The sequence below is a fragment of the Monodon monoceros genome, unplaced genomic scaffold (genome assembly GCF_005190385.1).
Source record: "Monodon monoceros isolate NGI ecotype Baffin Bay Population unplaced genomic scaffold, NGI_Narwhal_1 Super_Scaffold_18, whole genome shotgun sequence".
NCBI classification, from domain to species: Eukaryota; Metazoa; Chordata; class Mammalia; order Artiodactyla; family Monodontidae; genus Monodon; species Monodon monoceros.
In genome coordinates, this window is record NW_021703774.1 from 52214435 (window position 1) to 52238975 (window position 24541).

The 24541-nt window shown below is 37.7% G+C and overlaps 1 protein-coding gene across 5 annotated transcripts in view; it reads left to right on the forward strand.

Moving 5' to 3' along the window:
* COP1 (COP1 E3 ubiquitin ligase) overlaps window positions 1–24087 on the forward strand; it is a 261090-nt gene extending 237003 nt beyond the window's left edge. For 2 of the 5 annotated variants that reach the window (XM_029229002.1, XM_029229000.1), the window contains 2 exons: window positions 21402–21446; window positions 23675–24086. In XM_029229002.1, coding sequence (XP_029084835.1) covers window positions 21402–21446; window positions 23675–23692 — 63 coding nt within the window. In that variant the 3' untranslated portion in view covers window positions 23693–24086. Of the gene's footprint in view, window positions 1–21401; window positions 21447–23674 lie in introns of all 5 variants that reach the window. The other 3 variants (XM_029228999.1, XM_029229001.1, XM_029229004.1) reach the window with 3 other exon arrangements.
* The last annotated feature ends 454 nt before the right edge of the window (window positions 24088–24541 follow it).

Sequence of the window (24541 nt, forward strand, 5' to 3'; positions counted from 1 at the left end):
TCCCTCTTCCCTCTTCCCTCTTCCCTCTTCCCTCTTCCCTCTTCCCTTTCCCCTTTTCCCTTCCCTTAGCTCTATTAGCTCAGTTTTCATTAGCTCAGTTTTATTTTACAGTTGAGGAGACTGAGATTCAGAGAGGTTTGGTAACTTGTCCAAGATGACATAGTTTGGAAGTGTTAGAGCTTTGAACTCAAGTGTTTCTGACTACAGTGACTGTGTTTATTCCACTCTGCCACTTGAGCTCTCTGTATAGCATAGTTTGTCTGCATATTTTGTTAATTTGACTTTAGGGATACAGATTTAGGCCCATTTCGTTCTGATGGCCAATTACTAATATGTCCCAGAATACAGAAGTGAATTCTGTGGAGCTGCTTTTTTTGGTAAGAGGCCAAAAGACCTCTCTTAGGTGATCAAGGGGCTTAGAATTGAATATAAAATATAGCTTGTCACTTTAACAAGGATGAGATTCCAGATTGGAAGTAGAGTTGTTTGATACCCTAAACTCAAACAAGATAAGAAGAGGAAAGAATCAGTAGATAATTACCATACAATTGAACTTCACAGTAATGATGCTAATTTATCTGGAAAGATTTCATATCTAATCATAGTAATTGCTCCAGGGACTCAGAACAGGGAGGTGGGAGATGCTCACTTCTCCTCTGTTCTTTTGTACTGTTTGGATTTTTACCACACATGTATTCTGTCTATTCAAGTAAACCATTTTTTTATTTTAAGAGAGAAAGAAGGTATCATAACAGTCCCTGAAGAATGGTGCATTATGGTCCCCATTTTTAAATCCAGCAATCTTGCTAAACTCTTATCAATTTTAATTACGCATTTCTACATTTTCTTGTATTTTTTATGTACATAATAATATGATCCACAAGTAATGAAAGTTTAATCTACCTTTCCAATTTTGGTACCTTGATACATTTTATTCATTTTGACTTATTCCAATGGCCAGGAGCTTTAGTATAATACTGAATGGAAATGTTGATATCTGGCATCGTTATCTTGTTACTCACCAAAGGGAAAACTTTTGAATATGTCATGATTATATATGATTTCTGCTTTAGGAGTTTTGTAGATACCCTTAGAAGGAAATTTCTTTTTCAGTTGTCAGCTTGTTAAGATTTATTATCATAAATGAATGCTGAAGTATATTATTGCTTTCTTTTGCACCTATTGAAGATGATATATTTCTCTTTGAAATATTGATGTAAAAATAGGTAACATTTTTTTTTTCTAATGTTAAACCAATCTTGCATTGCTGGAATAAGCCCAACTTGTTTGAGATGTATTATCCTTATACATTGTTAAAACTGACTTCCTGGGATTTTTCCATCTATTTTCATGAATAACATTGGCCTATAATTTTTCTTCATTGCATTGTCCTTGTCAAGTTTTGATTTTATAGTTACATTAGCTTCATAAAACAAGTTAGGGAATGCTCCTTTCTTTTCTCTCCTGTGGAAAAATTTGTGTACGATTGGAATTACTCCTTTCTTGACTATTTGATTGAAATTGTAGGTAAAATCATATAAGCCTGAGGTGGAAATAGTTTTTGACAGTTGATTCTTTTTTTTTTTTTTTAATGCCTATGGGATGATTCATGTTTTCTGTTTCTTCTTGATCAACTTTTTATAGGAATTTTTCCATTTGGTTTAAATATTTGATTTGTTAATATAAAATATTTCCATTTTTTCTACAGAATTTATTATTCTCATTCTGAGAAGTCAGTTTAACATAATGCTTATTAACATTTGGAAAAAGAAACTAAATTAGGAAACGGGTATATTCTGATTTTGTTTAATAGGTATCTATTTCTTCAGGTTAAAAAAAAGTTGTTTATCATCATGAGTACCAAGATTTATACATAAAACCATCCTTATTTTATGGGAGTGTCTGGTCCATGAATATGGTATATATGTCAATTTATTTAGGTATTCTTTAATATCTCTCAGTGTTGTTTTATAATTTTCAACATGTAGGTCTTACTTATATTTTAGGTTTGTCTCTAAGCAGTTTATACTTTGATGTTATTATAAGTGGTGTTTTTAAAAATTTTCATTTGCTAAGTATTCACTGCTAGTTATAGAAATAAATTGATTTTGATATAATGACCTTATATCTGACAACCCTACTAGGTCAGTGTATTAGTTCTAGCAGCTGTTTTGAAGATTTTTAAAGATGTTCTACATAGGCAGCCATGTCATTTACAAATAGAGACAATTGCACTGGGTAGGACCTCTAATACAGTGTTAGATAGAAGTGGTGAATTCAGGCATCCTCCCCTTGCTCCCAGTCTGAGAGAGAAAGAGTTTAACATTTCACCATTAAGTATAATGTTAGCTGGAAGTTGTTCATAGGTACTCCTTATCACCTTGAGGAAATTCCTTTCTATTCTTAGTTTCCTGAGAGTTTTTATTATAAATACATGTTGAATTCTGTCAAATGCATTTTCCATGTCAATTGTAATTACATGATTTTTCTCTTATATTCTGTTAAAAATGTTAATTACATTCATTGTCTAAAAAAATTGTTAAACCAACTAGAATATCTGGATAGAAACCACTTGGGTATGATATATTATTCTTTTTATATATGGCTGAATTATGTTTACTGAGATTTTGTTACAGGTTTACACATCTGTTTATAAAGGTAACTGGTCTGTAATTTCTTAATAATGTCTTTTGCTTTGTTTGACTCGCAAACTGAATTTGGAAGTGTTCCTTCCTCCTCTGTTTTCTGATTTGTTCTTTGATTTTGGGGAATTGCATCTTTCATAAGATTTATTTATTTCACTATATGTCACTTTTATTGGCATAAAGTTGTTTCTGTTTATTCTCTATCTTTTTTAATATCTGTAGGATGTCTAGTGATATACCCTCATTCCTGATATTGTTACCTTACATTTTCTCTCTTTGTAGAGATTTATCAACTTTATTTCAAGAACTAGCTTTTGGTTTTAATAATTTTTACCTATTTTTGTCTTTTTATTTTATTGGTTTCTGCTTTTTATTACTACCATATTTATACTTGTGTTTTGTGTAATTTGCTTTTTCCCTAGCTTCTTAAGTTAAGCTGCAAGTTATTACATTATTAATGTTAAACTTTCTGCTTTACTAATATAGACATTAAGAGATATAATTTTCTATCTAAGCACTGTTGTAGCTGTATTACATAAGTTTTAATATATTGTGTTTTCAATATCTTTTAGTTCAATACTGTTTCTCATTTCCTTGTGATTTCTTTTTTGAGCCCTGAGTTACTGAAGAATGTGTTTTTAAATCTCCAAATATTTGGAGATTTGTGCCACGTGTCTCTTGTTATTGATTTCTGCTCTAGGTCTGTTTGGTCAGAGACCACACTTGTATAGTTTCATTCTTTTAAATGTACTGAGATTTGTTTAATGGTCTGGCACATAGTCTGTCTTGGTAAATAGTTTACAGGCACTTGAAAAGAATGCATATTTTTGCCATTTAAGATTTTATGTAAATATTAATTTGTTCAATTTGTTTCTGATACTATTTTTCACCTTTTATATCTTTTTTGACCTTCTCTCTACTTATTCTTTGAACTATTGACAGAAGAGTGTTGAAATCTGCAAACACAAGTGTGGAGTTATCTGTTCCAATTCAGTTCTGTCAGTTTTTGCTTTGTGTATCTTGAAGCTCTGTTTTACATATATACATACACATTTAGGATTTTTTTAAGAATTGACCCTTATTTAATTATAAAATACTCTTATTCCTGGTTATGTTCCTTGTCCTGACATCTACCTTTTCTTTTTTCTTCTTTCTTTTTTTTTTTGGCCTCACCACAAAAAAGCTTGTGGGACCTTAGTTCCCTAACCAGGGATTGAAGGTGGGCCACAGCAGTGAATGCTCCAAGTCCTAACCACTGGACTGCCAGAGAATTCCCAGAAGTCTACTTTTTCTTTTTCTTTTTTTACTTTTATTTTATTTATCAAGTACTAGTTCATTTATTATTTTTAAAAATTTTTATTGGGGGGCTTCCCTGGTGGCGCAGTGGTTGAGAGTCCGCCTGCTGATGCTGGGGACATGGGTTCAAGCCCTGGTCCGGGAAGATCCCACATGCCGCAGAGCGGCTGGGCCCGTGAGCCATGGCCGCTGAGCCTGCATGTCCAGAGCCCGTGCTCCGCAACGGGAGAGGCCACAACAGTGAGAGGCCCACGTACCGCAGAAAGAAAACAAAAACAAACATTTTTATTAGGGTATTATTGCTTTACAGTGGTGTGTTAGTTTCTGCTTTATAACAAAGTGAATCAGCTATACATATACATATATCCCCATATCTCTCCCTTCTTGCATCTCCCTCCCATCCTCCCTATCCCACCCTTCTAGGTGGTCACAAAGCACCGAGCTGATCTCCCTGTGCTATGAAGCTGCTTCCCGCTAGCTACCTTTACATTTGGTAGTGTATATATGTCCATGCCACTCTCTCACTTCGTCCCAGCTTACCCTTCCTCCTCTCTGTGTCCTCAAGTCCATTCTCTATGTCTGCATCTTTATTCCTGTCCTGACCCTAGGTTCTCTAGAACCATTTTTTTCTTTTTTTAGATTCCATATATATGTGTTTGCATACGGTATTTGTTTTTCTCTTTCTGACTTACTTCACTCTGTATGACAGACTCTAGGTCCATCCACCTCACTACAAATAACTCAATTTCGTTTCTTTTTATGGCTGACTAGTATTCCATTGTATATATGTGCCACATCTTCTTAATTCATTCATCTATCGGTGGACACTTATGTTGCTTCCATGTCCTGGCAATTGTAAATAGAGCTGCAGTGAACATTGTGGTACATGACTCTTTGAATTATGGTTTTCTCTGGGTATATGCCCAGTAGTGGGATTGCTGGGTGGTATGGTAGTTCTAATTTTAGTTTTTTAAGGAACCTCCATACTGTTGTCCATAGTGGCTGTATCAATTTACACTCCCAACAACAGTGCCAGAGGGTTCCCTTTTCTCCACACCCTCTCCAGCAATTATCGTTTGTAGATTTTTTGATGATGGCCCTTATGACTGCTGTGAGGTGATACCTCATTGTAGTTTTGATTTGCATTTCTCTAATGATTAGCTATGTTGAGCATCCTTTCATATATTTGTTGGCAGTCTGTATATCTTCTTTGGAGAAATGTCTATTTAGGTCAGAAGTCTACTTTTTCAGATATTAGTAGAGCCATCACAGCTTTCTTACGATTAATGTTTGCATGGTATATCTTCTTCTCATTTTAAAAATATCTTCTTTTTTTAAATTTAAAGTGTATTTCTTATAGACAGTGTAGAGTTGCTCTTGCTCTTTTATCAAGTCTTATCATCTCTGCCTTTTAATTGTAGTATTTAGACCATCTACACTTACTTGTTGGGTATTTGTCTGCCATCTTGCTGTTTGTTGTCTGTTTGTCCTATCTGTTCTTTGTCCCCGTATTCCTCATTTCCTTTTTTTAATTGTGTATTTATAATTCATTTTATCGCCTTTAATAGCTTATTAGCTATACTGCTTCTTTTACTTTTGTAGTGGATTCTTTAAGGTTTATAATATTCATGTTTAACTTATCACAGTCTGTCATCAGATTATACCACTTTATATTATGGAAGAACCTTCCAATATACATCTATTTTCCCCTTCTATCCTGTGTACTTTTGCTGTCCTATATGTTACTTCTGTTTATTATAACATAACATAATGCATTGTTATTTATGCTTTAAACATGCAATTATCTGTTAAGAAAATTAAAAAATAAATAAGCAAACATCTTTTATATTTACCCACAGATTGATCATTTCAACCACTCTTCATCATTTTGTTTAAATCTGAGTTTTCATGTGTTATAAGAACTTCCTTTAACAGTTCTTACAGTGCATATCTGCTGCTATCTCAGCTTTAGTTTGTCTCAAAATATCTTTACTTTTAAATAATATTTCTGGGTTGACAGGTGTTTTCTTTCATCATGTTAAAAAGATACATCGTATTGGCTTGCATTGCTTCTGATGACAAATTTGTGATCTTGTTCCTCTATATGTAATTGTTGACCTAAAACAGATTGCCAGTTACTTTTCTAGTAAAAATGGGTTTATGCAGGATCATCAAAGAATTGCAATTCAGAGTTTGCAGCTATGGTGAATCAAGTGCAAGTCCCCAGCAAAATGGAGAGAACCCTTTTATAGAGGGGAAAAGGAAGTTGTGAGGGCTATAGTAAACAAAGACTCCTTGTCCTTTTATTGGCTGAGTTGTGACTGTCTCTCATTGGCTGAACTCTTGGCAGGCAAAAAGAAAGAGTCTTTCTTCTTCCTCTTGGGCTCTGCTCTCGTCATAGGGTGTGAGAGCTGCCCCTTCTGGTCTTCCAACTCTATTTTAATTGAGGTTTCTATTTAAGTCTTTTACATTTCCCCCTTTTGATCAAGACCTTTCTGTGAAAGCATTGCTGAACATGAATGAGGTTTTCCAGTTTCAGTAGTTTTTTCCCCTCGACACCAGGAAAGACTTTTCCTGGTTGTAGTGTCTCACACAGAGGGAAAGTGCAGAGACTGGAAATCTATTGAGGTCACATTTGAGTAACAAGGAGAGATAGGAGGGAGACCTCTTAGGCACTTTTTATGTAAAGACCATATGCTGACCAGTCCCTCCCATCAGGAAACGTGCACAAGCCTCTTAGATAGCCTCATCCACCAGAGGACAGACAGCAGAAGCAAGAAGGACTACAGTCCTGCAGCCTGTGCAACAAAAACCACATTCACAGAAACATAGACAAGATGAAAAGGCAGAGGGCTATGTACCAGATGAAAGAACAAGATAAAACCCCAGAAAAACAACTAACTGAAGTGGAGATAGGCAACCTTCCAGAAAAAGAATTCAGAATAATGATAGTGAAGATAATCCAGGACCTCGGAAAAAGAATGGAGGCAAAGATAGAGAAGATACAAGCAATGTTTAACAAAGACCTAGAAGAATTAAAGAACAAACAAACAGAGATGAACACTACAATAACTGAAAAGAAAAATACAATAGAAGGAATCAATAGCAGAGTAACCGAGGCAGAAGAACGGATAGGTGACCTGGAAGACAGAATAGTGGAATTCACTGCCACAGAACAGAATAAAGAAAAAAGAATGAAAAGAAATGAAGACAGCCTAAGAGACCTCTGGGACAACATTGAATGCAACAACATTCACATTATAGGGGTCCCAGAAGGAGAAGAGAGAGAGAAAGGACCCAAGAAAATATATGAAGAGATTATAGTCGAAAACTTCACTAACATGGGAAAGGAAATAGCCACCCAAGTCCAAGAAGTGCAGCGAGTGCCGTACAGGATAAACCCAAGGAGAAACATGCCGAGACACGTAGTAATCAAATTGGCAAAAATTAAAGACAAAGAAAAATTATTGAAAGAAGCAAGGGAAAAATGACAAATAACATACAAGGGAACTCCCATAAGGTTAACAGCTGATTTCTCAGCAGAAACTCTACAAGCCAGAAAGGAGTGGCATGATAAAGTGATGAAAGGGAAGAACCTATAACCAAGATTACTCTACTGGGCAAGGATCTCATTCAGATTTGATGAAGAAATCAAAAGCTTTACAGACAAGCAAAAGCTAAGAGAATTCAGCACCACCAAACCAGCTCCACAACAAATGCTAAAGGAACTTCTCTAAGTGCGAAACACAAGAGAAGAAAAGGACCTATAAAAACAAACCCAAAACAATTAAGAAAATAGTCTTAGGAGCATACATATCGATAATTACCTTAAACCTGAATGGATTAAATCCTCCAACCAAAAGACACAGGCTTGCTGAATGGATACAAAAACAAGACCCATATATATGCTGTCTACAAGAGACCCACTTCAGACCTAGGGACACATACAGACTGAAAGTGAGGGGATGGAAAAAGATAGTCCATGCAAATGGAAATCAAAAGAAAGCTGGAGTAGCAATACTCATATCACATAAAATAGACTTTAAAAAAAAAGAATGTTACAAAAGACAAGGACGGACACTACATAATGATTAAGGGATCAATCCAAAAAAAGATACAACAATTATAAATATATATGCACCCAACATAGGAGCACCTCAATACATAAGGCAACTGCTAACAGCTGTAAAAGAGGAAATCAACAGTAACACCCCATTTACACCAATGGACAGATCATCCAAAATGAAAATAAATAAGGAAACAGAAGCTTTAAATGACACAATAGACCAGATAGATTTAATTGATATTTATAGGGCATTCCATCCAAAACCAGCAGATTACACTTTCTTCTCAAGTGCGCACAGAACATTCTCCAGGATAGATCACATCCTGGGTCACAAATCAAGCCTCAGTAAATTTAAGAAAGTTGAAATCATATCAAGCATCTTTTCTGACCACAACTCTATAAGATTAGAAATCAATTACAGGGGAAAAAACACAAACACATGGAGGCTAAACACTACGTTACTAAATAACCAAGAGATCACTGAAGAAATCAAGAGGAAATCAAAAAATACCTAGAGACAAATGACAATGAAAACACGATGATCCAAAACCTATGAGATGCAGCAAAAGCAGTTCTAAGAGGGAAGTTTATAGCTATACAAGCCTACCTCAAGAAACAAGAAAAATCTCAAATAACCTTACACCTAGAATGCTAAAGATGCCACCAGAAAACTAGTAGAGCTAATCAATGAATTTGGTAAAGTTGCAGGATACAAAGTTAATGCACAGAAATCTCTTGCATTCCTATACACTAGTGATGAAATATCTGAAAGAGAAATTAAGGAAACACTCCCATTTACCATTGCAACAAAAAGAATAAAATACCTGGGAATAAGCCTACCTAGGGAGACAAAAGACCTGTATGCAGAAAACTATAAGACACTGATGAAAGAAATTAAAGATGATACCAACAGGTGGAGAGATATACCACGTCCTTGGATTGGAAGAATCAATAGTGTGAAAATGACTATACTGCCCAAAGCAATCTACAGATTCAGTGCAATCCCTGTCAAATTACCAGTGGCATTTTTTACATGAATTAGGACAGAAAATCTTAAAACTTGTATGGAGATACAAAAGACCCCAAATAGCCAAAGCAGTCTTGAGGGAAAAAAACGGAGGTGGAGGAATCAGACTCCCTGACTTCGGACTATACTACAAAGCTACAGTAATCAAGACAATATGGTACTGGCACAAAAACAGAAACATAGATCAATGGAACAAGATAGAAAGCCCAGAGGTAAACGTACACACCTATGGTCAACTAATCTATGACAAAGGAGGCAAGGATATACAATGGAGAAAAGACAGTCTCTTCAATAAGTGGTGCTGGGAAAACTGGACAGCCACTGTAAAAGAATGAAATTATAACACTCCCTAACACCATACACAAAAATAAACTCAAAATGGATTAGAGACCTAAATGTAAGACCTGACACTATAAAACTCTTAGAGGAAAACATAGGAAGAACACTCTTTTTTTTTTTTTTTTTTGGAAGAACACTCTTTGACATAAATCACAGCAAGATCTTTTTTGATCCACCTCCTAGAGTAATGGAAATAAAACCAAAAATAAACAAATGGGACCTAATGAAACTTAAAAGCTTTTGCACAGCAAAGGAAACCATAAACAAGATGAAAACACAACCCTCAGAATGGGAGAAAATATTTGCAAACAAATCCACGGACAAAGGATTAATCTCCAAAATATATAAACAGCTCATGCAGCTCAATATTAAAAAAACAAACAACCCAATCCAAAAATGAGCAGAAGACCTAAATAGACATTTTTCCAAAGAAAACATACAGATGGCCAAGAAGCACATGAAAAGCTGCTGAACATCACTAATTATTATAGAAATGCAAATCAAAACTGCAGTGAGTTATCACCTCGCACCAGTTAGAATGGGCTTCATCAGAAAATCTACAAACAACAAGTGCTGGAGAGGGTGTGGAGAAAAGGTAACCATCTTTCACTGTTGGTGGGAATCTAAACTGATACAGCCACTATGGAGAACAGTATGGAGGTTCCTTAAGGAACTAAGAATAGAATTACCATATGATCTAGCAATCCCACTACTGGGCATATATCCAGAGAAAACCACAATTCAAAAAGACACATGCACCCCAATGTTCATTGCAGCACTATTTACAATAGCCAGGTCATGGAAGCAACCTAAATGCCCATCGACAGACGAATGGATAAAGAAGATGTGGTACGTATATGCAATGGAATATTACTCAGCCATAAAAAGGAACGAAATTGGGTCATTTGTTGAGACGTGGATGGATCTAGAGACTGTCATACAGAGTGAAGTAAGTCAGAAAGAGAAAAACAAATATCGTATATTAACGCCTGTATATGGAACCTAGAAAAATGGTACAGATGAACCTGTTTTCCGGGCAGAAATTAAGACACAGATGTAGAGAACAAACGTGTGGACACCAAGGGGGGAAGGCCATGGGGGGGCTGTGGGTGGGGGGGGTGATGAATTGGGCGATTGGGATTGACATGTATACACTGGTGTGTATAAAATTGATGACTATTCGGAGCCTGCTGTATAAAGAAAAAATTGTGATCAAATGTATTCTAATGGAAAGAAGCAAAAATAGACCATACTTACTGTCTAAATTATATAATAATTTAATGAAAAAAAAGAAAAGACCAGGGCTTCCCTGGTGGTGCAGTGGTTGAGAGTCCGCCTGCCGATGCAGGGGACACAGGTTCGTGCCCCTTTCCGGGAAGATCCCAGATGCCGCGGAGCGGCTGGGCCCGTGAACTATGGCCGCCGAGCCTGCGCGTCCGGAGCCTGTGCTCCGCAACGGGAGAGGCCCGTGTACCACCAAAAAAAAAAAAAGAAAGAAAAGAAAAGACCATATGCTATCAAGATCATAGACATTGGAGATCATCATCAAAGGTTGTGCAGGCAAATTTCCAACAGGCCTGGTCCAGATATCTTGGGAAAGCTGTTTCATCAGATATCATCTGCTTCAGCTCTGGGAAATCTTTACTTTCAGGTCACCAGATGATATACAGGTCCAGTTAGGGTTTGGTACTTTTTTTGTTGTTGTGTCACGTGAATCAAGAGTCTATTCCCTGGGGTTTGGCAGCACAAGTGTTGTTTAGTAGTACCTGATAGGGGACTTTCCAGCAAGGTTGAAGAGCGTCTTTCTGGGAGGTATCTTTTCCAATAGATGAAATCTCTGTGTTGCGAAGTGTGATGCTTAAGGTCTTCATCTTCTGGGAGCACATTGTGAAAAGATTGCTGTACTAAAACATGGTTAGTTTTAATAGAAACAATTGAGTATCTTTCCTTTTATCAGTTTTGGGTAAAGAAGCAGGAGCCAAGGGCATTGAGCATCCTATGACTATCTCAAAGGGTGAGAGTTTTTGAGTTCCAAAAGGGGGTGGATCTAAGATTTAGAAAGACCAATGACAGTGCTTTTGGCTAAGGAATTTGGAGGGCCTTTATGAATTTTTCCAGTTTAGTCTTAGTAATGCCATTAGTGCATTCAACTAAACCAGAGGATTAACAGTGGTAAGTGTAGTGAAAGTGTTGTCAAACCAGCCAAATAGTGCAAACTTGTTGAAATACCTAACCAGTATAATGGGCTCCTTGATCATTATGAAGTTCAAGAGGAGTTCCCCAGGTAGGGATAATCTTTTCCAAGAGCACTTTAGCCACAAAAGAGGCAGTAGCCTGTCTGTAAGAAAAGGCTTCAGTCCAGTGTGAAAAAATACAGACCATGACTAAAATATATTTATTTCCACAAGACAAAGAAAGTTGTATGAAATCCACTTGCCAGACCTTGAATGGTCCATTAGGTAGTCTGAAATGTGTGGGAGCAGTATGAACAGGCTACCCTGTGTTTTATTTTAGACAAGTGGGACAAGTGAGTTAGGCACTTTTTGCGGCCTTTTTAATGTTTTCCCCACCAATGTTGATTAACGAATGCTATTATTTTATCAATAAACCAATAGTTTAATGCATGTACAGTGGTTTGGAGTGGGAATTTTAGAGTCTCCAGTAGGACTGGATTGTTACCTGGTCCAAACCAGAGGTTTCTCTTTTTATTAAACTAATAACTTTAATTTCCAATCTTATTTTTCCTTTTCTGAGGTCAATTGTTGGGCTTCTCTAGCCAGTTTTTCTAAGTTATCATTTGTAGAAATGTCCCTTTGGACCGTGACAGGGGTTTCACTGCTCTTGGTTCCTTTAAAGACAGCATGCCTCATTAAACGGGATCCCACAATGATTTTTTTGGTGGCCGTAATGGCTATAAGGCAAAGAAGTTATCCCCATTCCACAGGGTCCAGTTGCTGCCTGTAATACTCTGGGTTGGTGGTGGTCCCTGTGTTATGGGGTGAATACCCCAAGGACATTTCCTTTTTAAAAAAAAAAATTATTTTATTTATTTTTGGCTACATTGGGTCTTCGTTGCTGCGCGCGGGCTTTCTTTAGTTGCAGCGAGTGGGGCTGCTCTTCATTGCAGTGTGCGGGCTTCTCATTGCGGTGGCTTCTCTTGCTGTGGAGCATGGGCTCTTGGCGTGCGGGCTCCAGTAGTTGTGGCACTCAGGCTCAGTAGTTGTGACTCGGAGTCTCTAGAGCACAGGCTCAGTAGTTGTGGCGTACGGGCTTAATTGTTCTGCAGCATGTGGGAATCTTCCCAGACCAGGGCTCAAACCCGTGTCCCCTGCATTGGCAGGTGGATTCTTAACCACTGTGCCATCAGGGAAGCCCCATTTCCTTCCTTTTCACAAACAAAAAGGAAAAAGGGAATCTGGTAATTGGGATGCCCAAGGGTAGGTAGGTTCATCAAACTCTCCTTTAAGGCCTTAAAGGCTATGTCATCCAGTTTTTCCCATAAAATTGGTTCAGGGTTGTTGCTGTTGTCAAGTAAAACGTATAGAAGTTTGGCCATAAGAGAGAAATTTGAAATCCAGCTTTGGCAGTAACCAACTAGACTGAGTTTGGGGTTTTGATAAACTTAGGACACCGTGAAACCTTCTGGATCTAGGTGTAGCCCTTGTTCTAATATTAGATACCCTAAATATTGAGTCTTCATCTGGGCAAACTGCAATTTTTCCTTGGCAGCCTTATGTCCCTTTAATGCTAAAAGCTTTTGCAAGTGGATGCTATCTTGTGAGGAGGCTTGAGAAGAGTAAAGAAGCAAATCATCCATATATTTCAACAAAGTAGAACTTCTAGGGAACTTTATATCATGCAGATCAGCCTTCAGGATTTGTGAGAAGTAAGGACATTCAGTAAAACCTTGAGCAAGCATTACTGCCCAGGTGAGTTGTTTTTCTTCCCAAGTAAAGGCAAAATGGTATTGGCTAGCTTCAACTGGAATACTAAAGAATGCATTACATAAATCTGTTACAGTAAAGAATTTGATTCCAGTGGGAATGGATGTTAGTAACATATGAGAGTTAGGAACAACAGAGCATGGAGGGATAACAACATTGTTTATCACTCAAAAGTCCTAGACAAAATCCACCCTCTGCCCTTAGGTTTTCTCACCAGTAAAATGGGAGTATTACAGAAACTAGTACAAGGGATAATGAGACCTTGAGCCTTGTAATCTATCAGGGATTTTATTCCTTGAAGAGCTTCTTTACTTAAAAGATATTGGTTAATTTGGAGAAGAGGTTTTGAGGAATCTGTTTGAATCTTCATGGGAGGTGCGCTGTGAATTTTGCCAATATTAGTTAGAGATGTTGCCCATAAGGAGGGTGTTAGCTGATTCAGTAGTGATAGATGATCAGTGTTTCCAGGGTCAGCTCTAGTACCATCAGAAATGGAACAAATAAAAGATGTCAGAGTCATTTGTTTTTTTGGGTTTTTTAAATAAATATATTTATTTATTTATTTATGATGGTGTTGGGTCTTCGTTGCTGTACGTGGGCTTTCTCTAGTTGCCGTGAGCAGGAGCTACTCTATGTTGTGGTGCGTGGGCTTCTCTTGTTGCGGAGCACCGGCTCTAGGTACGCGGGCTTCAGCAGTTGTGGCTCACGGGCTCTAGAGCGCAGTCTTAGTATTTGTGGCACGTGGGCTCAGTAGTTGTGGCTCATGAGCTGTAGAGTGCAGGCTTAGTAGTTGTGGCACGCGGGCTCAGTAGTTGTGGCTCGTGGGCTTTAGAGCACAGACTCAGTAGTTGTGGTGCACGGGCTTAGTTGCTCCACAGCATGTGGGATCTTCCCAGAGCAGGGCTCAAACCTGTGTTGCCTGCATTGGCAGGCAGATTCTTAACCACTGTGCCACCAGGAAAGTCCCTCATTTGGTTTTTATAAAAGTAAATTTAGGGATTTCAAAAGTTCCCTATAAAGGCCATTGATGTTCTAAATTATCTTTGGTTAGGTTGGTCCATTTAGTTAAAAATGTGCATGAAGGGCTTCCCTGGTGACGCAGTGGTTGAGAGTCCGCCTGCCGATGCAGGGGACATGGGTTCGTGCCCTGGTTCAGGAGGATCCCACATGCCGCGGAGCGGCTGGGCCCGTGGGCCATGGCCGCTGGGCCTGCGCGTCCGGAGCTTGTGCTCCGCAACGGGAGAGGCCGCAGCAGTGAGAGGCCCGCATACCACAAAAAAAAAAAAAAAAAAAAAAACTGCATGAAGAAGGACCTTGGTTTTTAAATATAAAATTGGCCAGAGTCCCCTCAGGGCGGGGGACACCCTCAAAATATTTAGGTAACTGGGATCCAAGTTTTTCTCTAGAATAAAAGAATAATTTTCAAACAGCTCAGATAGCTCAAACAGCCTGCAGACATGATACCAGCCAGTCCTAAGGGAGCAGTCTGGTACAGAAGGAGCCAGGCTGAAGACTGCACAGCTCTAATGAAACAGCCTAATTCTGAAGGAGGCAGGCTGAAAGCTTAATAGCTCAGTTCCACTAGAGCAGCCCAGTCCGGAAGGAGTCAGGCCAAAGGCTTAACTGGCACAGTTCCAATGAAACACCCCCTGTTCCAAAAGGAACTGGCTGAAGGCTTGCAGTTTTTGCCAGGACAGCATGATTTCAATAATCAGCCCAAAGTGCCAAATGAGTACTTACCTACAGAACAGGCACTTAAGCAGAAAGGACAAAGCCTTACAATATATCCTGAATAAAATCTTGTGAGCTTCAAAACCACAAAGAGGGTGCAAGCTCAAATCCAAGAGAAAAACTTACCCTCAAACCCCAAGGTCTGCAAGAAAAGCAGTTAGTGACAATGGGTTCAGTGTGGGTACTGCACCTATTTGCTCACCAGCCTTGGAGTTGTTGCGGGGGTCTTGTCTGGATCCCCATATGGGCCACTGAAATGTTGACCTGAAACAAATAGACCGTCAGTTATTTCTCCAGCAAAAGTGGGTTTATGCAGGATCACAGAATTGCAATTCAGGGTCTACAATCATGGCGAGGCACATGCAAGTTCCCAGCAAAAATGGAGAAGAGAACTCTTTTACAGAAGGGTAGAGGAAGTTGGGGGAGCTATAGTAAACAAAGAGTCCATGACTTTTTCTTAGCTGAGTTGTGACGGTCTCTCATTGGCTGAGCTCTTGCCAGGCAAAAAAGGGAGTCTTTCTTTTTCCTGCTGGGCTCTGCTATCATCATCATAGGATGTGGGAGCTCCCCCTTCTAATCTCCCTACATAATGTGTCCTTTTTTTCTCTGGCAGTTTTCAAGATTTTCTCTTTTTCACTCATTTGTAGTAGTTTATGATGTGATGTCTTAACGTGGTGCTGTGCTTTTTTCCCACTGGAATATTGAGCTTCTTAGATTGTGGGTTTACAGTTTTCAAATTTGGAAAATTTTTAGTCTTATATCTTCATATACCTTTTCTGCCCCTTCTTTGGGATTCCAATTACACATTTACCAGATTGTATATTGTCCTACTGTTCACTCAAATACTAATCTTTTTTTTCTTTCTTTCTTCCCAGCCTTTTTTCCCTCTGCTTCAGTTGGGATTTTGTTTTTTCTGTGTTGTCACATTTATTGGTGTTTTATTCTTCACTGTTTTAACTATTGTTATGCCCATCCAATTAATTTTTCATTTCAGATACTGTACTTTTCAGGTGGAGAAATTCCATTTGGTTTTTATACTTCTGTCTTCCATTTCTCTTCTCATTAAGTTCATTGTTTCCTTTTAAATATTGGAATATAATTATACTTGCTTTAAAAGTCCTCATTTGCTACTTTTATAGTCTTTGTCATTTCTAAATCTGTTTCTGTTCATTGAATTTTTCCTCGTTATAGGTCATGCTTGTTGCCGCTTGAATGCTACACATTGTGAATGCTTTATTGTTGAATGTCTAGATTTTGTTGAATTTTTTTAAGAGGAAGTTTGTTTTGACAGAAAGTTAAGTTTTTGGAGATAAACTTGATTCTTTTGACACTTGTTTTTAAACTTTATTAGGATGACTCTAAAGTAGCAATTAGCAAAACTTTTTCTTAAAGGACTAATATTTTAGTCCTTGCAATTAGATATTGCAAATATTTTACACTTTGCAGGCCATATGGTTTTTGTTGCAGTTCCTCAGTTCTGCTACTATAGTGCAAGAGCAGCTATAGACAATATATACCCTCAGTCCTTGGTATGCACAGGAATTCGTTTAAGGACCCCTGACAGATACCAAAATCTGTGGATGGTCAAGTCTTTTATATAAAATGGCATAGTATTTACATATAATCTAGCACATCCTCCTGTATACTTTAAGTCATCTCTAAATTATTTATAATACCTAATAGAACGTAAATGCTATGTAAACAGTTGTAAATGAAATGGAAATAGTTGCCAGCAGATAGCAAATTCAAGTCTTGCATTTTGGAACTGTCTAGATTTTTTTTTTTCAAAATATTTTTGATCCACCATTGGCTAAATTTGCAGATGTGGAACCAGAGGGCCAACTGTAAACTAATGACCATAGCTGGGTTCTACTAAAACCGAAATACAAAATACAGGCAGTGGGCTGGATTTGGTCCACAGGATCAGTTTGCTGATCCCTGGTCTAGAGAAACATTTGCCTTAAGGCTAGTTTAGCCCTACTGATAAGGCATGACCCTTCTGGGGACTCTGCTAAATGCCCTGAATGTCCATTGAGGGCACTGAATGTTCTCTTCACTCTGGTTGGTCAGAACTCAAACATCTCCTAACCCTGTGTGAACTCTGGCATTTGATAATGTTGTAGGTTCTCAGTGGTTGTACTTTCCCTGTTCATTGTTATTTGCCTGGTTTTGTGTAGTTTCACCCTATGAACACACAGTTGTTTATTCTGATGTACAATCAAGGGGACCCCAGTACAGATTCCTGGAACTCTACTTTTAAGTAGCTTTCTCTTCTGTGGTACTTTGCCCTACAAATTCCAGCTGCCCTACAGATACTCTGTGCTTACACCTCTGTCTCCTCAACTTAGTCTGCTATGGTCTGCTCAGATTCCTCTGTGCTCTATTTGGATTCCCCTTCCCTTGCTATGTGTTCCAGAAACTGCCTCCAAGCAGAAAGCCAGGGGGATTATAGGACTGACCTTTTGTGTTTCTCCTCTTGTAGTGATCACAGTCCAGTACTGCCTGTTGTCCAGTCGTGTCTTATGTATTTTGTTCAGTTTTCTAGTTGCTTAAAGTAGGAGAGCAAATCCATTCCATTTATTCTATCACAGCCAGAAACAGAAGTTTTTTTAATTACATATTCATATATCTAGTGAAATTGCTTCACATTTAAAATCAATTATCTCTAGGAATAAATCCTCCAATTGCAAACTAAGTGAATAATTGTTAATTCTCAACTTGCTCAGGATTTTAATGTAGTAGCTATAATGGCACTTTTGTAGGCAAGCTGGCAAAGAGGAAACTGTTCCAGTGGATGCTAGTTTTGTTTTAGTATAAGTTGACATATATCTCTGACTTTATAAGCAAGTTGGTATATGTTTATGTATGTGTCTTCTGCTTTTATAAAAAACTTGCTGCTAATTTTTCCATTGTCTTTTCTTAATCTCTTTATCTTAAGAAGAAAATAGTAGTTGCATTATTATCTTAACCTTGAGGAGGGCTTTGCAGCAAAACTGCCTGTTTCCAAGAAAGAGGGAGAAAATAATGAGAATTACTGGCTGGCATTTTAATTTTATTTCGCAAGTAAAAGCAACCTATTCAACCAGAACTTACATTAGGGCTCTGGCAGGGTACAGCTACAGCTAAGAGTTACTAGTCATGCAAAATGCAAACAAGAATCACTTAAAACCTACAGTGATAACCTTGTACATATCACTTCTGTACCTCTATGCTAAAGTAAAATACCTGGTTTTGTTTTTCTGCTGCATGTAAAAATTCATTTATCTTAAGCTGATATCTAGCTATCTGAAAGACAGTTTAATCCTAAATCCCTTTTTAATAAGTTCATGGTCTTTGGAGGGAGGGGCATACTGAGAAGTGAAGCTATTATTTTTCTTTCATTGTTTGTTAATTTGAATAGTTTTGAGTGTTTCTAAAATTTCCTTGGACACTCTGTCACCTATATGTTAGTCCTAAAAGACGATTCCAACTGGGCAATCACTTTCTGCGTTGGCTTATTTGTAAATGAGATATTTATCTGTCTCCACAGGAAAAGGTGTTTAGAGTTAACTCTGGTAGCACCTAATATGGCCACCTCTTAATGCCATAATAGTCCTTGGGTTATAAAAAGACATCATTTATTTATGTTGGGTAGTCATCAGATGTCTTCCTTCTTGGGTTTAGTGTAGTAATTGTACAGACTTCAAATCCCTCTTATGTGGTGATCTAACTAGATTTTTTTAATATGTATTGAGCATACTCTTTCATACTGTATGATAATATATCACATTTTTCAAACATTCTTCCACTAAGAATTACAAATTTATGTCATTCATAATCTCTATAACTGGCAGAAGTGGATTCCCCCTTACCCTCAGGGTGAATCTTCATCTCCACCACGTTTTTCTACCTTCTTCTGTATTAAAAGGTGACTAGAACCAAAGTGGCAGAAAGAGAGAGAGCTTTGGCTTAGAAATTTTTCGTTATCCTGACATTGTGTGTTCCCATAGCAGAGGGAGCAATTCTTGGTGACTGCAGCATCTAACGATGGTAGGTGCTTTCTTGGAGACAGGAGTCTTTCTTCAAACAGAAACTAGATTGATCTGTTTGTAGCTTCATTTCTGGATGGTGCTCACAGAAGAATCATTTCTGGGTTCTCTGGTGACAGTTGTAATGTAACACAGCTTGTTTAAAGTTCTTGCTAGAAAGAAATCCACATTACACCACAGTGCCTCTTTTTCTTTTCTGAGGCAGACTTAGAAATTCCACCTCTGGAGAAGCTCAGAGTGAGTTATTATATTCCCTAAGGATACCTCAAACTCTTTCTGAACTCAGTTTACTAAAAGAGTAGTTAAATAAGGGGCATTTGGGAATATCCCTTATTCCAACCACACACACCCTCCCCAATATGGAAGTATTAATTCTATGCACATTCAGCCCCAGTGATAGCCCATAATTCCCCGAAGTAGATATTAAAACTAATTCTACTAGTGAATGTTATATTACCTGTGTTACTGTCTTCAAGAATACATGTGCTGATCTAAGGGAAAAGCTCAGCTAGGAAAATATCAGTGTAGGGGAGAAAAAAGTTTTCCCTAACCCTCTTAGGGTCCTTGGCTGGGTCGGAAGATTATGCCGACAGAGACAGATAAACAGGAGAAAAGCATGCAGGTTTATTTAGTATGTTTTACATGACGTGGGAGCCTTCCTAAGGAAAAGAAGACCCAAGGATATAGACCTGTGTATTTTCTGCTGTGTTTGTGAAGAGTGGGTAGTCATGTAGCAATGTGATAGGTTCAGGGGTGTGAGGTAATTGCACTCAGGAGTAGTCAGCTGTGGGGAAACTTGGCAAGGCCTGTTTATTTGGATTCTTTGTAGCATTCCTCTGTCGTTGGAGATAAGGATGCTCCTTTACTCTGGTTATAGGGAGGGCACCTCCCACATGAGGGTTTTATGACCTGTTTTAGGGGAAAAGGGTGAGAGATATGGGAGGTCAGAGTGACCTTCCTGCTTCTGCCATTTTCTCAAAGTCCTTTGGCTTGAAATATTCAATATGCCACGGTGCCATATTTGGGGGTTGTGTGTTCCAAACTCCATCATCAGCAATTCCCATGCCCGCCTCCAGAAGAAGCATGTGTCTTTATTCCTTCTTGATACAACTGACCATTGATGCTATCACCACTGACTGCATTCAAGGAATATTTTGATCCCCCAAATTTGGGGGTTAGTGGAAGAAATTATTTATTTCCTCTTCACCAGTAGCAACAAGGTGAGCATTTTTCAAAAGTAACTGTACTAGGAATCAAAGAGAAAGTTAAAAGATAGAAATGTAGAAGTTTGCAGAGCACAGATGCCTTGTATCAAAGAAACTAAGGTTTAACTCAAGTTGGCTGAAATAACTTGCCCAGAATACAGATCAAGAGTTTTCTTTCTTCTCTTCATCACTTTCTAATGAAACCTGTAGGGTATTCAGACAGATCCTATCCTTCAGTGAAGTTTGACCACTTTCTCTGTTTTTGAAAGCTATTATTTGGGCTTGGTCTTCCCATCAGCCATATGGCCTCTATGGCAGTTTTGAGGCTGTTTACTTCCTTCTGGCCGCCTGCTCTTAAAAGCGAAAAGACTTGTCTATACTCCCAAGCTCAGAGCCTATTAGACTCTGTTTCCAATGGAAGGCATGTCCTAGCTCTTCCTACTCAATGAGATTCTCTCTGGTAAACTCAGTCTTGTCTATTTCTTTTTCTACCCTTTCTACCTTCCAGAGATAGTTTTTTCTTAAGGCTTAGAATATTTTTAAAAATATGTTACCACATGCATTCTATTTCAAGTAATCACCAAGGTTGTTAAAAATGCATATAGTGAGTGATAGAATAATTAAAAAGAAAGATAGCCTTCTTTCTCCCAGATGAATATTCACATTCTGTTTTATTTTGTTTTTCTAATACCAAATAGCTAGCAATAGAGATTTATGCCAATTACTGGTGTCTTATGGGAGAAAGTGAATGAAGGGGGAGTTTTCTGTGGAAAGGATTGTATACTTTGTTTTTCTCAAGTTATTCTTATTTTTATTTCAGTCTTTGTTTCTCTTGGCTTTCCTCCTAGTGGCAATCTGTTTCTCTTTTATTTTTCTTTACATTTAAAGGTTTCCTACTCTGCTTCCAACTTAATTGTTTTTATTAAAACTTAATCCTCAAAATATTGGATTTTGTATTTATAATTCGTAGTTAAAAACATGTTAAAGTTGGTTTTCCAGTTTAGATTGTATTGGCGTCTTAGGGTAAAGTGAAGAAAGAAGGATGAAGATTAAATTATTCTCCTGGACTGCCCTCCAGGAAATCCTTCTCTATACTCTAAAAGTTCTTGTTCTTTTCTAGGAGTCCAATGTGCTGATTGCTGCTAACAGTCAGGGTACAATTAAGGTAAGCTATTTTATACATCTCCATTTTTAGGCTATAACAGACTATAACTCTAACATGGAAATGTAGAGTTGTACTAAGCCTTAGAGAGCATGCCAAATCATGGGTCTCTGTCTGCTTGGAAATGGCTTTGATTGAAGGGGAAAAGAATAGGTAGCTTGCAACTATGGGGAAGATGATAGTACTTGTTAGAGGTTATACGAATGCTGAAGAGATTGAAAGGCGGTCAGGATGAAAAACAGATGAAGACTGTTAAGCATTCACGGTGGGGCGAGCACTGCTGAGCTTCTGTCACGCCAGTGCAGCTGCCCCACAGGGTGTTCAGGGAACAAGATCCAAGATACAGCAGCAGATGCTTAGACGTTCACCAGGTTTTAAAATGTCTTACTCTGATTTTACTCTTCTCTTCCTCGCGTTTCTCTTCCTTCTCTTCCATGACAAGGAGATTTTTGCTCAGTTGCTAGGGAAAGAAAAGGTATTCTAGTGTTCTGTTGAAAATTGATTGATCATGTGATCATGCCATTGGTGTAATCTGAAAACTTTCATGTCTCTTTGCTCACAGTCTCATTCCCAAATTCATATATAGTTTTCCACATACTTTTCTTCGTAGTTAGGAGTTCAAGGAAGTAAAAATTTTATCTAGTTATACCATTGGATATTCAGCACTTGGGCACAATATGTTGGATAAATAAATCCTGAGCTACTCAGTGAGCTTTTAAACAAAACACCATTTTGGAGGAGGTTTTTAGTACATGGATTTGATTAGCACTTATTCTGTGGGTACCAGTTCTTTCCACATATTCTCTGCTGATACAGAAGTGTCAGGATGCATTTTTTAAAATAATATGTATCTATTTTCCTGCCAGTTAGCATTAATTTTGCCATGGCTTCCTTCCACTCATCCTGAGCGGAGAATGACCCAGCAACCAAGAGAGCAAATCCAAGCCTCACACACTGTCCTACAGAGATGAAATGAGCAAACTCAAAGCAGAACTGCACTTGTTAGCAGTCAAATTAATTTACATGGTATACTTCTTTTTATGCAGCCAGTTTGTCTATTTGGAAAGCCTCATTAGAGAGCCAAGGCTGTGTTCTGGAAGCCTCAAGCAAGATGGTAGAAGGTCTTGGAATCTTTGTTTTAAGTGGCTGTCTATAGTCTCTCAGTTTTTCTTTACTTTATTCTCATGGCAAGACATGTATTGAAAAAGCTGTACTGTATTCTTCAACAAGTTTGGCCTTTGAGGCAATTGGGATTGCTAATGTTTCTACAGAAAGCTCAAAGCTACATACATACTTATAGGGTCTCAGTGACAAATCTAAGATTTTTGTTCAACAGCATTGACCTCTTATGTAAAGTAGCCTGCTTGGCAAATGTAAAGACAAAAAGCATTATGAAAGCACAGATATAAGTCAAGCCTTAGCACGGCAGAAGATAAGTTGCTCCTTTAGTTCTTTGCCACCTAGAATTACAGTCTCCATCTAACATAATCCTTTTTGACAGTGTTCATAATTGTCTGCATGTTCGATGTCCTTTCTCAGCCATTTCTTCTACTCCTTTTATAACTGATCATTGCTGCTTCTTTATTTTATTTATTTTTTACACATCTTTATTGAAGTATAATTCTTCTTAGTTTTAGCACAGCTTTTTTGTATGATATGGTACTACTTTAAGTCTAATAGCTAACAAAATATCTCAACGTCCAGATGCTTGACTAGAAAATAAATTAAGCAATAGGAAAAGACAAGATTTTAGGTCGTGTATACCTTGATCACTATAAAATGTTTATCAGTGCAAGAAATAAATGGATTAATATTCTAAACAGCAGTACTTAAACTTTTTCTTATGAATGTGGAAAGACACCAACATAATATTCCAGAAATGTATAAACTTTTTCTTATGAATGTGGAAAGATACCAACATAATATTCCAAAAATGTTATATTCATGCTATGGATCAGTCAGTTCATTTATCTATGTGTTTTATGTAGTTTATCTTGAAGGCTCCTTTGTTGACTGTGGAGATAACTAATCTGAGAGAGTTCATGCAGCTATTGAATTGAAAGTAAGAATGGATTAATGTCTGATCCCTTCAAATTCTTTGATTTTAGCCAAAGCAGTTGGGAAAAGTCTACTTAATTTGGTTCTCCATTTACAATATAATAAAGACTGATTAAACTCTTCCTATATTTTAAAACTATTTTATTATACTGATTCTTCTTTCTCCCTATTAGGTGCTAGAGTTGGTATGAAGGGTTTACTCAAGTTGAATTGTACTTGATCCGGCTGAAATACATCTGCAGCTGACAATAAGAGAAGACAGAAACTGTCGTGTGATGTCTCTCCCCAAAGTCATCATGGGTTTTGGATTTGTTTTGAGTATTTTTTTCTTTTCCTTTTTTTCCCTCCTTTATGACCTTTGGGACATTGGGGAACACCCAGTGAACTCTCCACCATCCATGTAACTCTATGGACTTTGCTGCTGTTGGTGGTATGGTTATCTAATTTTTGTGATAGGGAAACAAATTCTTTTGAATAAAAATAAATAACAAAAAATAATAAAAGTTTATTGAGCCACAGCTGAGCTGGGAAACTTTTTGTCCAATGTGGCAAGAGATAATTTTATCTTTTCAAGAAGTGGCACACATGAACTATAGTATAATACACTGATGAATAATTTTTAAGGTCCATATTTCCCCACCTCTTTGGAATTATGCATATCAACATAAAGTATATGGATTCTTTCTGTGAATTTAATGTTTACAGTAGGTAGAAAGATTAATTACTTTATGAAGTTCTCTCTTCATTCTCTGACCAGATTTATATTATCAGCAAGCAGCCGATTCCTCAGTCCCTCTGGATCTGGCCAAGGGTCTAACATTTTGACCTGTTGAGATCACATTCAAACAGAAAGGGAATATCAGTCTGTGACAGCTATCTCTGTCTTTTCCTTTGAAATGTTACCCATAAGGCCCTAAATAAACCCTAAATGTACACAAACCAACTTATTTTATAAAATCTCATGGCTATCAGATAGTCATAGGTGTTAGTACCATCGTGGGGTGATCAACTTTGAGCAAAGGTCAGCAAACTTTTTCCAT